The 16543-nt window shown below is 34.5% G+C and overlaps 1 protein-coding gene and 1 pseudogene across 1 annotated transcript; one reads left to right on the forward strand and one right to left on the reverse strand.

Moving 5' to 3' along the window:
- The first annotated feature begins 5839 nt into the window (after positions 1-5839).
- On the forward strand, positions 5840-13016 carry LOC121768700 (annotated as a pseudogene).
- Positions 13017-13616: 600 nt separating this feature from the next.
- Positions 13617-16386, reverse strand: LOC121768701 (rac-like GTP-binding protein RHO1). The gene is made up of 8 exons (XM_042165238.1): positions 16352-16386; positions 16036-16211; positions 15497-15584; positions 15258-15367; positions 15075-15138; positions 14264-14328; positions 14086-14151; positions 13617-13998 (listed from the first exon to the last, which is right to left on the reverse strand). The coding sequence occupies exons 2-8, from the start codon at positions 16138-16140 to the stop codon at positions 13897-13899; spliced, it is 600 nt and encodes a 199-aa protein (XP_042021172.1). The 5' UTR covers positions 16141-16211; positions 16352-16386; the 3' UTR covers positions 13617-13896.
- Positions 16387-16543: the final 157 nt, after the last annotated feature.

Consider the following 16543-nt stretch of genomic DNA (forward strand, 5'->3'; position numbering starts at 1 on the left):
AAGAGGGGATAACATCAATTAGAGATTTCAGTCGAAAGACAGAATAAACATCAAATGGTGGATTCAACCTCTACATCAATTGAAGAAAGCATGGATGGAGGTTGGTGATTTTATCTCCACTTTATAGTATAAATGTTATGGTTGAATTAATTCAAATCTAGAATTAGATTTCATTATCGAAATCATTAAAGCATAGAAATATGGCTTACAGTTGGTATCAGAGCCAATCTAGATTTGGTTAATTCACCATTTATGTGATTTCAAAATCGAAATTTGAATGGCCTTGGATTTTTCGGTTTTGGTTAATATGCTTCCGCTTGTGTGTTGGGTAATTGTTTTATGAAATGTTAAAAACAATATAAGGATATTCTACCCATTAAAGATTTTAATATTTAAATAATATATAACTTGTTTATCACCAAAGTGGTCTTGTTATATTGCATTTATTTATTAAAAATAATAAATGATGATTAATTGATCATGATTATAGGGATGCTATAAATGACATAAGAGTTTGATTGATCAATTATTTTATTATCTATATGCTAGGAGATCACCCAAAGGTGGATCATTGTATATAGTTAATAAATACGAAGTGGATTAATCATTTATTCATGTGTCATTTAGTATGTACACCCAAAGGCAACATGCTTATTTGATATATGTTTAGTTTGATTAATTGTTAAAGTATATATTTAGCATCGCTGAAAGTACATGTGCTTAAGTATTACCCAAAGGTTACTTGAATGCATGTTATTTAAAGTTTTATTACTGTTTATGAATCTGTGTTAAAGATCTCAAGCACGTATAGATAAGCATGTATAAATGTTGCAGCTTTATAAAATATGTATGCATATGCTAACTCTGTCATTAAATTAATGGGCAAAATTATGGAGAATGGTCTGAATAGATCCGGCTAACGCTGGGTGTAAAGATATTGGACCATGTCATACTAACGGAAGAGTAATCCTCAACCATTATAGATATCACTCTGTAAATAAAAATCTCAATGTGAGACTTGAGAGTGATCAAACAGGTTGACCCTTATGAGAATGATGATGGCAGAAAATTTAAAGTCATCTTTGCCCATGACAGAAATGCAAGGGAATTCATTAAGAAAATTAAAGAGTATTTTCAATCGGGTTTGGCTGATAAGTCAATTGTAGGAAGCATAATGCATGAGCTGACTACAAAGAAGTTTGACTGGTCTCAGCAAATTACGATCATGTGACAAACATGTTTTGCTTGGCAGTAAAGTTAAAGACCTTGAGAATGGAGGTTCTTGAGCAAATCTCAGCCCAAATTTATCATGAACTCCCTACATGTTGAATTTAGCCAGTTCCAGGTGAATTATTACACCATTAAAGATAAATGGGACGTTTAAAGAATCAAAGGCTATGTTAGTTTAAAAGGAAGGGAGATTAAAGAAGATAAATTATAAAATTACGAATCTCATAGTTCTTGGAGGTGTTGGCACCAGTAAAGAAAACCAAGTAAGAAAGAAAGAAAAAAAAAAGAGGAAGGATTAACCTTTTCTGAAGGGTACGGAAAAGTAAATCCATAAGGAAAAGAAGTATTTCATTTGCAAGTAAATAGAACACTTCTTGAAAGTTTTTTTCCGAAAAGGAAGGCTTGTTCGATAAGAAAATTAAACATAACGGTTTTGTTTACTTTGATTTAAATCATATCGAAAAGCCTAGTGATACTTGGTGGTTAAGTTTTGGTGCTATATTTCATATGTCTCATATTAAACATCGATTCAGTTCAATCCAATTTATAAAAGGAGTTGAACAATATTTGTTCATGGAAAACATGACGAAAGCATTGAATAGAGGCATTGAGACTTACAGATTGATCTTAGACATCGAATGTCATTTAGATCTTAAAGATTATCTCTATGAGCCTGAATATGCTATAACTCTTGTTTTCGTAAGTAGATTGGATAACTTAAGTTTTAATAACAAGATTGGATATGGTGTATCTACATCGTACCGAAATGATTACTATGATGGTAATGGTACATTATTTGATTCACTTAATAGATACAATCTTGATGCAAAGTTTTCTGAATCCTTATTTAATATGCGTTAAATGTTTTTTCGTCAAGTAAAAGTTTGGCGTTCTTGTGGCTAAAGATTAGGTTCTATTTCCAAATAAAGGATTATGAGGTTGGTACAGTATGAAAGTTTTCCTCAAAATTGGAATTTAGCATCCTAAGATATGTGTATAGATTGCATTAAAGGGAAGCAAACTAAACACATTATAAGGAAATCAGCCACGTGAAGCACTCAGCTTATTATGTTAATACATACTATAAATGTGGTTTTTTGATACTCCTTCTTGGGTTGGTAAGAAATACTTCTATCATCTTTATTGACGATTACTCACATTATAGAATAAATGTCTACTGCATGAAAGATCCAAGTCAGTGAATATCCTAAAGGTATTCGTTGACAAGATGGATGACAGTTAGATGGAAAAGTTAAAGTTGTGAGATCGGATAAAGTTGTAGAGTTTATGTATTTGTAAAGTTACTCGAAGTAGAGGCATTTGTGCATGATATACAATGCCTAATACTCTAAAACGGAAAGGTGGAATCGTACTTTAAGGAAAATGGTTAGATTTATGTTAAGTTGTTGTATTTTACCCTGTTTATTGTGGATTTATGCTTTAAAGACTACTTATATGCTTAATCATGTTCCTAGTAAGACAGTTCCTAAAACTAATTTTGAACTGTGGATGGAAAGGGAACTTTGCTTAAGACATATTCGTATTTGAGGTTGTCGAGCATAAGTAATGTTATATATGATCCACATGAAAAGATTCTTGGTTCAAGGATTGTCAGCAATTATTTATTGGCTATCCAGAAAATCGAAGGGGTACACATTTATTATTCTAACCATAGTACGAGAATGCGGGAAATGCTAGGTTCATTGAAAATGTTGAAAACTAGTGGGAGTGGTGAAACCAGAAAGGTGGATATTCAAAAGTCCATAACAAGTTTCATCCACAAGTTATTGCGCCTAAGGTTGTTGTTTTTATTGTATCACAGTCAATAGCCACAATAGAACAACATGATGATGTGTAAAACCCACTAACCAAAAATGAAGTAAATGAACTTGTCACGATTCAAGAAGAGAATAGTGATCCACAATAAATATTGAGGCGATTAGTAAGGAAAATATATCGTTTCAAATGATTATGGTTTACACTATTAAAAGTGAATGTGACATAAGGCGTGGTAAATATTCACTCATTCTAACAAGCCATGAAAAGTGACAATTCTTTAAGAATTAATTTGGCTAGGTAAGCTCATCATGATCTCGAGCTTAATCAAAATGGATGAGAAAATCACCTTTATGAATGGAGGAAATTATAGAGAAAATAGATACGAACCAACCTGAAGGATTCTTGATCACTTGAAAAGGAAAATTAGTGTGTAAGCTGAGTAAGTCAATATATGGACTAAAAATAAGCTTCCTGGAAATGGTATTTGAAAGTTTAATTATACCATTGCGTCATATGATTTGTAGAGACCATTATTGATCGATGTATCTATGTAAAAATCAGTGGGAGCAAGTTTATAAGTAAGTCTTTTATGTTGATAATATTTTGCTTGTTGCAAGTGACATAGGTATGTTACATGATCTTAACAAATAATATCTCTCTATAAGGATTGCTCCAATTCAGAAGGGAGACAAGTTCGGTAAAATGAAATGTCTTAAAAGTGAATTGGAGCATAAGGATTTTGAAATGAAGATATGAGTGAGACATCTTATGTGATCGAAATAGAAATATTTTAAGTTAGATCGCAAGGATTGTTGAATTTGTCTCATAAATGATATATCAATAAAATTTGGAGAGATATAGAATGAAAAATTGCTCTATAAAGAAAACTCAAATTCAGAAAGGAGACAATGTCTTAAAATAGAATTGGAGCGTAAAGAAATGGAAAGAATTCCATATGCATCAGTGGTTGGGAGTTTGAACTATGTTCAAACATGTAGGCGACCGAATATTACATTATTGTTGGTATGTTGGGTCGATATCAAAGTAATCCCGAAAGGATCACTGGAAAGCTGCAATGAAAGTCCTCAGGTACTTGCAAGGCACCAAAGAGAACATGCTTATGAAAAGGGGATCCGATAACATAAAAGTCATTGGATATTCAGATTCAGACTGTGCCGAATGCGTCAATGGTAGAAAATTGATGTTTGGCTATTTGTTCCTTTAAGTCGTGGGAGCAATATTATGGAAAAGTGGAAAATAGTTTGTCATTGTTATTTCCACTATGAAAGTTGAATTTTGACATGCTTTGAGGTCAAGGTTCGTGAAAAGTTATTGCGAAATTTAATCTTGGGACTTGGGATTGTTAACATTATAGCCAAGCTGCTGAGAATGTATGGGATAATTTCGCAAATATCTTCTTCACAAACGAAGATAAGTACATGAAAGGTGATTAACATATAAAGTTGAAGTACTTGTCTGTAAAGGAAGAAGTACAGAAACATAAAGTGTCTGTTGAGCATATAAGGACAAATATAATTAGAGCGGATCCGTTAAATAAAGGATTATCACCCAAATGTTTATTGGCCATGAAAAACATATGGGTATTATAGAGAAAGCCTTGCTACGTGAATTATATTGTGCTCATAAGGTGTAAGACACTTGGAATTCAATTAAAGTTGTGTTTCTGTTTATTAAATATGTTATCATTATAGTATGTATACATTATGGTTTTGGATAACATATGATACATTGAGAATAAAGGATCATCTCAATGAAAGGACAATATAAAGTTAGAATTAGTTTGTGATACATGGAAGGGATCATGTCGCTTAATGATGTGTGACCGCCATGATTCGACTGATTCTAATTTTATCACGGTATTTAAAGTATATGTTGAACTTGATATAAAAGTGCGCATTATGGTTATTAAACTGTCAAGACGACACAAAGGTCAAGTGGGAGAATGTAAGAATATTTATATTCTTATATGACCTATGTGTCTATCGGTTTAATTATAAGGATCAAGTTCATATTAAATGTTATAGATTCTAATATAATAGACGATACCTTGATGGATCGGTTTCGATTAAAGAATTAGAATCGGGTGTATTAATATATATATATATATATATATATATATATATATATATGTATATGTGTACGAAAGATCTTATTATATGTATATATATAATAAAGTAATGATTGTACATATATACTATATGTGTGACGTGAATTCAAATTATATGGTGCAAATAAAGTTGGTTATGTGGCAGTTAATTAGGATTATGGAAGTGGTTAATTCCTTTAGTAACTTCCATAATTGAAAAGGTGTGTCTATTCATTTGTTTAGCAAATTAAAGAGACACGTCCTTTTGAGGAATGCCGTGGTGATGTCTATATATACACACACGATTTTCAATATTTCATGATATATGAAAAACACATGCATGATGGTAAAATACATGCACTAAAGTTTGTTTTGCATACATATAGAAAAGGAATACACGAATACGCAAAAATAGTTGTATTGCGTATTCACATATATATTTTCGGTCTTGATTCTTTATCCATCAAAAGAATCATTAAAGGCTTGAGGTCAAAGAGAGGATAACATCAATTAGAGATTTCAGTCGAAAGACAGAATAAACATCAAATGGTGGATTCAACCTCTACATCAATTGAAGAAAGCATGGATGGAGGTTGGTGATTTTATCTCCACTTTATAGTATAAATGTTATGGTTGAATTAATTCAAATCTAGAATTAGATTTCATTATCGAAATCATTAAAGCATAGAAATATGGCTTACACTCCGAGCTCTGCACTTCCAGGCTCTCCCCTCACAAATACTACGAACTTTGTGTGTAACTCAATAATTCACATTTCATTTCCCTCGGAATTATAGTATTGAATTTCTGTTTTGGTGTGTAGATATGAGGGCTTTTGATGAATTGAGGAAATTAGAAATCTTCTTCAAGGAGGAAACTAGTCGCGGTTGCTCCATCGTTGAGCTCTATGAACTCGTGCAGCATGCTGGAAACATCTTGCCCAGACTGTAAGGGCTCGTCTATTTCTTTCTTTTTCCGATTTGTATTTAATGTGCAAAAAAATACTAATAAATCCAGGTTTACTTGATTGTCGTAAATGTCAAATTGCATATTTGGATCCAGCATTACTGCTTGCATGATACAAAAAATAGACAAAATTATAGAGGACACAGGTTTTAATGTGCAATTGGTAAAGTAAGTGAGACGGAGGAAAAATGTGGTACTAGATTGTGGGGTCTTCATTTACAATGATGTGTAGGGTTAGTATTTGTTTAAAATTTTTCATATTTAGAATTGGTCTAATTTTAGTGGACACTCCAAAATGGTAAAATTTGTCTATTTTTTGTGGACGGAGGTAGTATGAATTTAGAAGCCCTATGCTGACAGAAGGATTGGAAATAGTCTTTCTGTAGGACTGTCAGCTGAAAGGTATGCATTCATTTCCTTCGCAGTTTTCTTGTATATGCTTCCTTAGGTAATATTCTCATGTATGCCAAGCACTTGATGATTGTTTCATAGTATTTAAAATTTGTTCTAATGATTATTACATTCTATCCGTGGTCTAACCTGCAACATATGGTTTGTTAAGGTTTGAGTTGTTAATCTTTGTCACCCTTATTAATTTCTGTCCTCCTTTTCTTAGATATCTGCTCTGTACTGCTGGCTCTGTCTACATAAAGTCGAAAGAAGCTCCAGCAAAGGATGTTCTCAAAGATCTGGTTGAAATGTGTCGTGGGATCCAACATCCTCTGCGTGGTCTTTTTCTAAGGAGTTACCTATCTCAAGTCAGTAGGGATAAATTGCCTGACATTGGATCTGAATATGAGGGGTAAGGATATAATGCCATTATATGCTTTTTTTTTCTTCTGTCAATTAGACTCACGGAAACAGTTGTTTTTCTGTTAATTATTGTCAAATACATATTTCATAAAATTATGGTTGCTGGCATGAAGTTCGTTCTATGGTCATTGCAATTAACTTTATATGCATGAGTAAGGAAACCAGTATCTCAGCATAACAATTTCAGTTATCAATGTCTAAAATAGAGTACGTTTCGTACCCTAAATAACAGTGTTGTTGTCATTGTTTTGGAAATTTATTAAAATTGTTTAATTCTATGGATTAAGCCTTCATTATAGGTTTGAACTGCATTGGGGCTTTCCTGCCTATGTGTTTTATGCACATTTTTGTACTAAGAATAGTAAGTTCGTGTAACACTGACCCTGTTTATGAATTCAATTTACATACACATACACATTCATCTGAAATGCACTTTAGGCATCTGTTTACTTATTTTGGCACTTCATTTCTTTATTTGTATTCCAGCTGAGTTATACCATAAGTATGTGCTATTATTGATTTGATCACTCTCCAGCACTCCTAATTATACTTTCTGCTAAATATTCCTTTCCACTGGCAGGGATGCTGATACTGTCACGGATGCTGTTGAGTTTGTGCTCCAAAATTTCACAGAAATGAACAAACTTTGGGTTAGAATGCAACACCAGGTAAGATCAGAAAAGACGGATACTGTATTCCCATGAACTGATCCTATCTGTAATCTGTATTACAAAAAGAAATAGAAAAAAGAAATGATCCAGGAGCTGATTATTTTTCCATATGTAGGCCGTTAGTCTCATTTTAGAATAGCCCAATTTAGATTTCTGGCTCGCAATGTTACATCGCGTATTTGCAGGGACCTGCTAGGGAAAAGGATAAGAGGGGTAAAGAAAGGGGTGAGCTACGTGATCTGGTAAACATCCTCAGATAATTAATAGTTCTCTGTATTAATGGTTGACTGTCACTGAATTCTTGTTTCTTCACTTATTTTGGTTAGGTTGGTAAGAACCTTCATGTTCTTAGCCAGATTGAGGGTGTTGATCTTGAGATGTACAAAGAAATAGTGCTTCCCCGAGTGTTGGAGCAGGTAAGGTTGCTTGTGTTGGACTGTTTCTAACTATGTTTCTGATAATATTTTGATGTTACGCATCTTGGGCTTCAGATTGTCAACTGCAAGGATGAACTTGCCCAATATTGCTTGATGGATTGCATAATTCAAGTCTTTCCTGATGAATATCATTTGCAGACACTTGAAACATTATTGAATGCCTGCCCTCAACTTCAGGTAGGTAGATTCCAGGCTCGAAATATTGGACTCCGCAGCACCTAAAAGTTGGAGGTTCATAAGTTCATTATAGACCAGTTACTGTATTTTTACTGATTAAAACTTCTTTAACAAGCACAATGTTCTACTGCAGGCTTCTGTCGATGTAAAAACAGTGCTTTCTCGGCTAATGGAAAGACTTTCAAATTATGCTGCTTCTGGTCCAGAAGTAAGTAATTGGGAACTTCATAAAACTTAGTGTGAGATATTGTGGCTTCGCCTCACGAGTTCCATGCTGCAGGTGTTACCTGAATTTTTTCAAGTAGAAGCTTTTGCAAAGCTGAATAGTGCCATTGGCAAGGTATATCAACTTAGTTTCCACCTGAAATTTAAAGATATTTAGAATTTATAGATGATGATTTGGACTATGTTAATTCTTTTAATATTGCTTGGCATTTTATTAACAACATATTGTAGAGGATATTGATGGTTACTTTTTAATGGTAAGCATGTGGTTCCACCAATTATGCAGCTACTAAGTTCCCCAGGCTTGATTTGGCATTTGAGACGTGCTTTTACATAAATATGAGTGCTTGTGAGGCCAGCATCAAGATACACTGCTTTTCCTTCAATATATATATGTTTGTACTTGGCTCCTGCTTTATGCAAGTTTGATATCCATACCCCTCTCCCCCATCTTATTGAGTTTTACCCAGCCAATCAGCTGTCTACTCTGGTAGCAGGTGGTAGAAGCGCAAGAAAATATGCCCATTGCTGGAGTTGTTACTTTATATGCGTCTCTTTTGACATTTACTCTACAAGTACATCCTGATCGACTTGATTATGTTGACCAAATTCTGGTATGTTTCCTTTAGCTGGTAATGATATCTCCTTGGATTAGTTTAGGTTTATCTTCTGTTTTAGCAGTTGACTAATCCTCTTAGCATGATTGCTTTGGCAATAGTTGATAATCATATTCTGTTTGCATCAACGGTTTTGGGTATGATTTGTGTTAAGCTTCAGTTTGCAGTAGCCGTATGTGGATTTATCATGGGAGGAGTAAACTCTTACATTTTGTTTATTTGATAGAACATATATAGAAAGCCGCGTTTATTATGTACCTCTTCTCTCCAAGGAAATAAATCATTAATTATTTAAATCATAAATATCAACTGGTATTTAAATCATAACTATCAACTAGTAGCTAGGTTCTTCTTGTTCAAAAGCTGTAAATTAAAGATGTCTGAAAAAGTAGATCATCAGGATCCTCTTAAGTCACTAATTCATATGTGCTTCATGCCTTCACATAAGAAACTGCTACAATTATTCAACATCTCTCTATAGAGGGCTATCTGGCTGTTTTGTTTCTGCAATAGTCTATGTAGGTTTAATTGTAACTTTCATTTATGTTAGTGTATGGAACGGGAGTGACTCTCTGTAGGTTTTTATGTGTCATGCGCCAATATTACTAAGATACTATGCATTTTCCTGCAGGGAGCATGTGTGAGGAAACTTTCAGGAGGAGAAAAGCTTGATGATAGCAAAGCAACAAAACAGATTGTTGCACTTTTAAGTGCTCCACTTGAGAAGTATAAGGATATAGACACTGCATTGAAGCTATCTAATTATCCCCGGATCATGGAGTGTCTAAGCGACAGAACACATAGAGAGATGGCCAATGTCATTGTACAAAATATAATGAAAAACAAGACTTGCATATCAACTGCAGAGAAGGTAAATGTCTTCCAGAATTTACTTCCATATTGATAGAGGAATTGGTCCTTTTCTAACCTATAGTTATTATTATTTTAGGTAGATGCGTTATTTGAATTGATAAAGGGGCTTATCAGAGATCTTGATGGAGATACTCATGATGAGATGGTTTGGACATGATACTAGCAATTTAATATTTGGCTTTAGCTTTTAGAGATAATTATATTTTCCTGAATTTTTTTATTTTCCTTCTAAGTCGGTCAATATGCTTTTCGTTCTTGATGGTTTTACTTTTCCTTGTTTTCTTAGCTCGACGAGGACTTCATAGAGGAACAGAATTCCGTTGCACGTCTTATACAAATGCTGCACAGTGATGATCCTGAAAAAATGTTGAAGGTATTTGTAATGTTAATGTTTAATCTTGATACAGTTGAAAGGTACTGCAGTTATATTATTTAGTTGACCCTTTCCCTTTCCATCGACAACATTGTTTGGCTTTGTTTCTGATTTAGCTTGCTCATTTATCCGCCAATGATTGATTATGCAGTTTTTATCTCATTCTAAAATGCATGCCGTATAAGTTAGTATCTGTTTCACAGTTTGTGGTTCTATCTGTGAAAGATCTTCATACCTGGAACTGGAATTTCATTTGCACTCAACACTTCTTTTTCTTCCTTTCTTTTCTTTCCGTTTTTCTCTTCATCAGTATTGTTTGAAACTTATAATTTCCCATGGCTGCCTTACTCTGAATGATATTTATGTCGTATACACTTGTAGGTTGCAGTTCATTTGACCTAACTCCGAATGGCAATCATTTCTTTCTCTCTTTCTTTCATTACAGGTTATCCAAACTGTGAGGAAGCACATTTTGACTGGAGGGCGGAAGAGGCTTCCTTCCTCCACTGATATTTAGTTCTCTGCAGGTATTTCCCCCTTTTTGCTATTCTAGCCAGTTCTCGACAGGAGTTAAGGTTGCACTATATGATGGTGATTATCTGGTCTGCAGCTGGTACGTCGACTGGAAAGACAAGATGAAAGTGTCTCTGGCGATGAGGTGCCTACGACACCAAAGAAGATCTTTCAATTAGTGACACAGGTATTAATGATTTTAATTGCAAATTTATGTAAGTCTCTGTTGGTTTTCGCTGCTATTAGCCATTGGCCATGCTTATACGTAGTGGGATGTCGGAAATACTTTTGTATACTGTTCCCGATGTTCAGCCTTTAATGCTTATTAATAGTATTTCTACTTTAGGAAAAAATTTGGACGATGTTATGTGGTGTGACTGGTGCAATTCATCCGAATTTCGTTTCCTCCAGATGCTGATAGTCTCTAGCTGATTAGAGATTTTCAATTTGCCTTTCAACATTAATTTTCCAGTACAACCTCTTCATCATAGATGCTTTGATATCACCTTTTTCATTGTAGACAATTGAGGCCCTGGCAAGTATTCCAGTTCCTGAACTAGCTCTGGGATTATATTTGCAATGTGCTGAGGTTCTTCTTCTTAAACCTGATGAAATGTGAAAACTTAGTTGACATATTGCATTTTTCCTAACAAGTAGTCTCTGATGTTGTGGATTCTCAGGCTGCAAATGACCGTGACCTCGAACCTGTAGCATATGAGTTTTTTACCCAAGCTTATATTTTGTATGAAGAAGAAATTAAGGTAACCTTTTAGTTTCCAATTCTTTGCTCAATGGCATTTATTCTGTCGGTCTGCCTCGAGTGTTTTGGTCTTTTAATTTTGCTTCAATTTGTTTCTCCAGGATTCAAAAACTCAGGTTACTTCCATACACTTGATAATAGGGACACTTCAAAGGATGCATATCTTTTGTGTTGAAAGTAGAGATGCATTGACACACAAGGCCACAGGGGTAAATTATTGTAAGCCTTATATAATCATATTATAACAATACTACGTTGATCCTAATAACCTCGGGATAGCAGCACTACTGTATACTGTCGTTCTATGTAATTCTTATAACAGATCTTTCTAGATGTACTCTACGAATGAAACTAACTTTTCATCTTTATAATCCTTAGTATTCTGCAAAGTTGTTAAAGAAACCCGACCAGTGTAGAGCTGTTTATGCTTGCTCACACCTGTTCTGGCTTGATGACCATGATAATATTAAAGATGGAGAAAGGTACCACTTTTTAGCAAGTTGGGATAGCTATATAACACCCACCAAGTTCATTTGGAAGAAATACAATAATTGAATTAAATGTTTTCCATAGGGTCTTGCTTTGTTTGAAGCGCGCATTAAGAATCGCAAATGCTGTTCAACAAATGGCAAACGCAACTAGAGGCAGCAGTGGATCAGCTTTGCTCTTTATAGAGATACTAAACAAGTGATGAAACACTGCCAAACCTGTTTGCCCATTTCATGTTATTTTCTCATTATATTTCTAAGAATATTCATTGCCTGTTCATGTTAATATAGGTATCTCTACTTCTATGAGAAAGGGGTCTCACAGATTACTGTTGAGTCGATTCACGACCTAACTAAATTGATCAGAAATGAGATGCAAGGTGATGCTTCACCGTCAGATCCAGCAGCAGATTCCTTTCTTGCGAGTACATTACGATATATACAGTTCCAGAAGGACAAAGGTGGCGCTGTGGGGGATAAGTACATGCTCATTACAGATTAGTGTCTCAAATCTTCAGCACCAGGTTTTACTGGAGCCGACTGGGGAGAATGTGGCTGGTAGGTTCTGAGCACTTGTGACTAGGAGAACGTGTGTGCCTGTGTTTTTTGTCGACTGACTCTGATTTTAACTTCTCCGGTGCACTGCTATAGAGAGTGTAAAGTGTAGTTCAGTGCTGACTAGCTGACAACGTTTGAGGTGTTATGCCTGTTGTTAAAAATTGCATTTATTAAGAAAGTGGTACATAATTTGTAATTTTTGCTTCCCCTATGCACCGGTGAACTGAGTGTTGTTTTGACAAGCCATGGAAAGAGAGGAGATGTGAAAAAATTATGTATACTTTTGATTGCTGCCATAGATACAGATACGAGTTTGTATTTATTGATCTTTGTTTCTTTTCATCATGAGATTGTTTTTTTGTGTAGTAGAGGCTTAATGTTGTCATGTTTTAGAGGAATGGGTGATGACTATGGGTGAATCTGTGAACATATTTTAAAGGCTTGTATGAACAATTTATATCTGCTCATTATTCATCAATTGATATTCGGTGAAAGTACATGTTTATGGTAGTTTACTTTTCTAACCAGAGTCTGATTGTATATTTTTTTTATATAGCCATAGGAGAAAAGTGTATGATATATGCTACAAATTCCATTCACCAAGATAATTTCATTAATTCATTTTGAGGATTTTATTCCAATATGATTTTGTAGTTTATTCCTTTCCTAGTGACAAAAAGCAGAATGAAAATGAAACATGCCTAAAAGATGATGGGCAAGTTCAATGGTATGGATTCTTCATTCCTCAGAGTTGGAATGTTTTGAAGAGGAATACTGCAAATCTTGGTAAAATCAAATATAGAAACAGAAAATGGTGCATGAGTAGTAGCAAGTACTAACGTGATAATTAAGCCAACAATTTCAGAAAGAAAAAAAAAACATGATCCAATAATTAAAATTGCCCAGGTAGTTGAGCTCCACCACTTTTGAGTGGTGAGCATGTCACACAATTGCATCAAAAGTGAGTTTAAAAAAGGGATATGTATATATGTCTGTTTCGATATGTAAAAAAATATAAATCAAGTCAAAGATAGAATGTAAGGACCTTTATTAATGAATGAAAGAAAAGAACAAATTAAAACAGGGTAGGCCTAAAAGTGTTGAGGTAACACTTTGGATATCAAAAAGCACAAAGCAGAGATTTGATCTACTCATACTCCATACAGGTCGCGTGCTTTGATGGAAAGGGAATGCAAGGGCACTCTTGGTTCTCTTCCTGGGGCAAAAAAATGGAAAAAAACGATATGACGGGGCAGGGAGGAGCGTGAAAGACAGATTGGTGGTCATATCATTACACCTAATATGCTGATCACAATATAGAACAAGCCTTTTGAGCCTTTCCCTTCTTCTTCTTCGTCTTTGGCGGTTGAAGCACAACTTTAATGGCAGCATCAAAAACTTGTTTGACATTCTGCGTGAAAGCATATCAAGAACACTATATTTCCAAACAGTACAGAAAGATATAGATCAATGCAGTGAAAATAGAGTAAATCAAGACCTCTTGGGTCTTTGAACTGCATTCGACATAAGAAGGAGATGCAATCAAATTTCTCAGCTCTTCCCCCTGGATATTTGAGAAGTCACATTATGTTCGGTAATAGATGGGAAATTCACAAAGCATTGGGCCCCTCCCCCCTAAAATATAACTGAGGATAACAAATGTGCATAAATTTCACCTGTACTGCAGTGATTGGTACAGAACCTGGATGGTCGACAAAAAATTGCTGGTCATCTCGAAGATCTGAATCCATGTTAATGATCCAGTGATCAGAAAAATACTTTATACGACATATTTACAAGATACTATATTTCTTTATATCCACATATCAGGATGCTAAGAGACAATCTTAATAGTGAATATACATCAATTACCAGACAAGTTCCTTCCCGTCCAATGTCCTTGATTATCCAACTTTATGACATAAATAAACATTGTATATATAGGCAGGATCAGAGAAATAATCATTTAAAAGGCTAAGATCTTAACCCAGAATAAGAAAGTAGGTGATGAAAGAATAAATAGCAACTAATTACAGCTTCCCCTTAATGTATACAAGATGTTTCTAACGAGAGTCACACAAAGAAACTTTTAACAGTAAGATCTACACTTGGAAATAGAAGCCTAAAGGTATGAGGTAATGTAATATTTTAATACATACTACACAGATATAAAAACAAAGCTAAAATATGATATAGTTGCTAACAAGTAAACCAAGAAGGCAAAAACTAAAATGATGGTTAATCACTTCTCAGCTATCAGCCTATCACCACACTGCCAAGTAAATCTTTAATGTGGATACTCTACTTGTAGGATGGACATAAAATGGAAAGAACAAAGCAAACACAAATTCTTGCTAAAATTGTTATTGAAAGTTGTAGCAGAGGGGAAATTTGGAACTCATGAAATCACTATCCTTCATATTTTGTTTTTTGACACTACTATAAGCAGGAGGAAGTGTAATATAAAAAATTAATCAGAAACCTTACCTAGTTTTGTGCCAACAAGAATGATGGGGACGCCAGGGGCATAATGCTTCAATTCAGGAATCCACTGGAAAAAGAATGAAAATGCAAATAACCTTAGAAAAGAATATAGTCTTGTTGGGCAAATTAAAATAAAGGAAAGTTATCAGAGCTGGATAAAACTCACGAGAGCAGCCAAATCCTTACCTTCTTGGAAACATTTTCATAGCTGGCCTTGCTTATGAGTGAAAATGCCAAAATAAAAACATCAGCTCCACGATAACTCAACGGTCTTAATCTATTATAGTCCTCCTGTCCTGTTCCAGAAAAAAAAGTGTATGTCAACAACTGAATATATACTACACATATGAATACTAATGCCAGCACATATGGCTGCAATGTTAAAAGTAGAGGTGTGTCGATCACTGATTTCTACTAGTATTTACCAGCAGTATCCCAGAGGCCTAGGTTAACGGTAGCACCATTAACGACAACATTTGCACTGAAATTATCAAATACAGTAGGCACATAATCCTGTAGCATTCAAGAAATGTGTTAAAAACGTTAAAAAAACTGTGTCAACGAACAACTGAGAATAGTATAACATCATAATACACTGGATATTCCAACATTTTAATCGCATCCACAATCAAAGTTGCAGTAGATACGCAATAAGGACCGAGTTTGTACATGGAAATTCTAACCAATGCAGACCAAACCATATTAACTCTACAATTTCTATGGTCTACTTATAATCTGCATAATAAAACTAAAAAATCTTATTGAAATTGGACATGCTGATTTATTTCCTTATGGAAGCCACTGAGAAAAATAAAACAAGATAACAGCTAAATACACATCATAATTAGGGGCAAGAAAAAGGATTATATTATAGATGTGAATATTTGTTTTGTTTGAATGAATTTGGGCAGTAAAGTAGGTCAATAAATAATGATCAAGAAAGTTAATTGATTGAAATGCAGACCGTAGGGAAGGTGTTGCTGGTGTAGGAAATCAATAGACATGTCTTCCCGACGGCGCCGTCACCGACCGTGACGCACTTTATGAATTTAGAAGCGGCGGCGCTCATTATTCTTCGAGCAAACGGAGAAATTGATCAGCGATGGTGAATGTGAATGATCACACACATGATTGAGAACCCTAGAAAATGAAATGAAATGAAATCAAATCAAAGCATAAAGCATTAAAATTGGGGGGAGAAATGCAAATGTTTGCATGGGAAAAGAAGAGAAAATTGGGGATCGAGAGAAATAGGTAATGAATCGAAGGGGAGAGATTACTGTAATCGATAATGGAGTACCCGGAATCATCTCTGCCCCACAACTATTTTATACTAGTAACATTAGCACCTCATTCATACTCAACTACTCATATCATATCATATCATATCATCATCATACATCCATAGATTGATTTATGTTAAATACTCCATCCGTCCCATAAAAATATGTTTACGTTCTATTTTTATCCGT

This window comes from Salvia splendens, chromosome 15 (assembly GCF_004379255.2).
Source record: "Salvia splendens isolate huo1 chromosome 15, SspV2, whole genome shotgun sequence".
In the NCBI taxonomy this organism is placed as follows: Eukaryota; Viridiplantae; Streptophyta; class Magnoliopsida; order Lamiales; family Lamiaceae; genus Salvia; species Salvia splendens.

What these genes read in the sequence shown, in the direction of transcription:
- LOC121768701 (XM_042165238.1), bottom strand. Translation starts at nt 16,140, where the DNA reads ATGAGCGCCGCCGCTTCTAAATTCATAAAGTGCGTCACGGTCGGTGAC. An exon ending in ATGAAAATGTTTCCAAGAAG is followed by an intron (nt 15,139 to 15,257) that starts GTAAGGATTTGG and finishes TTCTTTTTCCAG; the next exon opens with TGGATTCCTGAATTGAAGCA. An exon ending in GCAGTTCAAAGACCCAAGAG is followed by an intron (nt 13,999 to 14,085) that starts GTCTTGATTTAC and finishes GCTTTCACGCAG; the next exon opens with AATGTCAAACAAGTTTTTGA.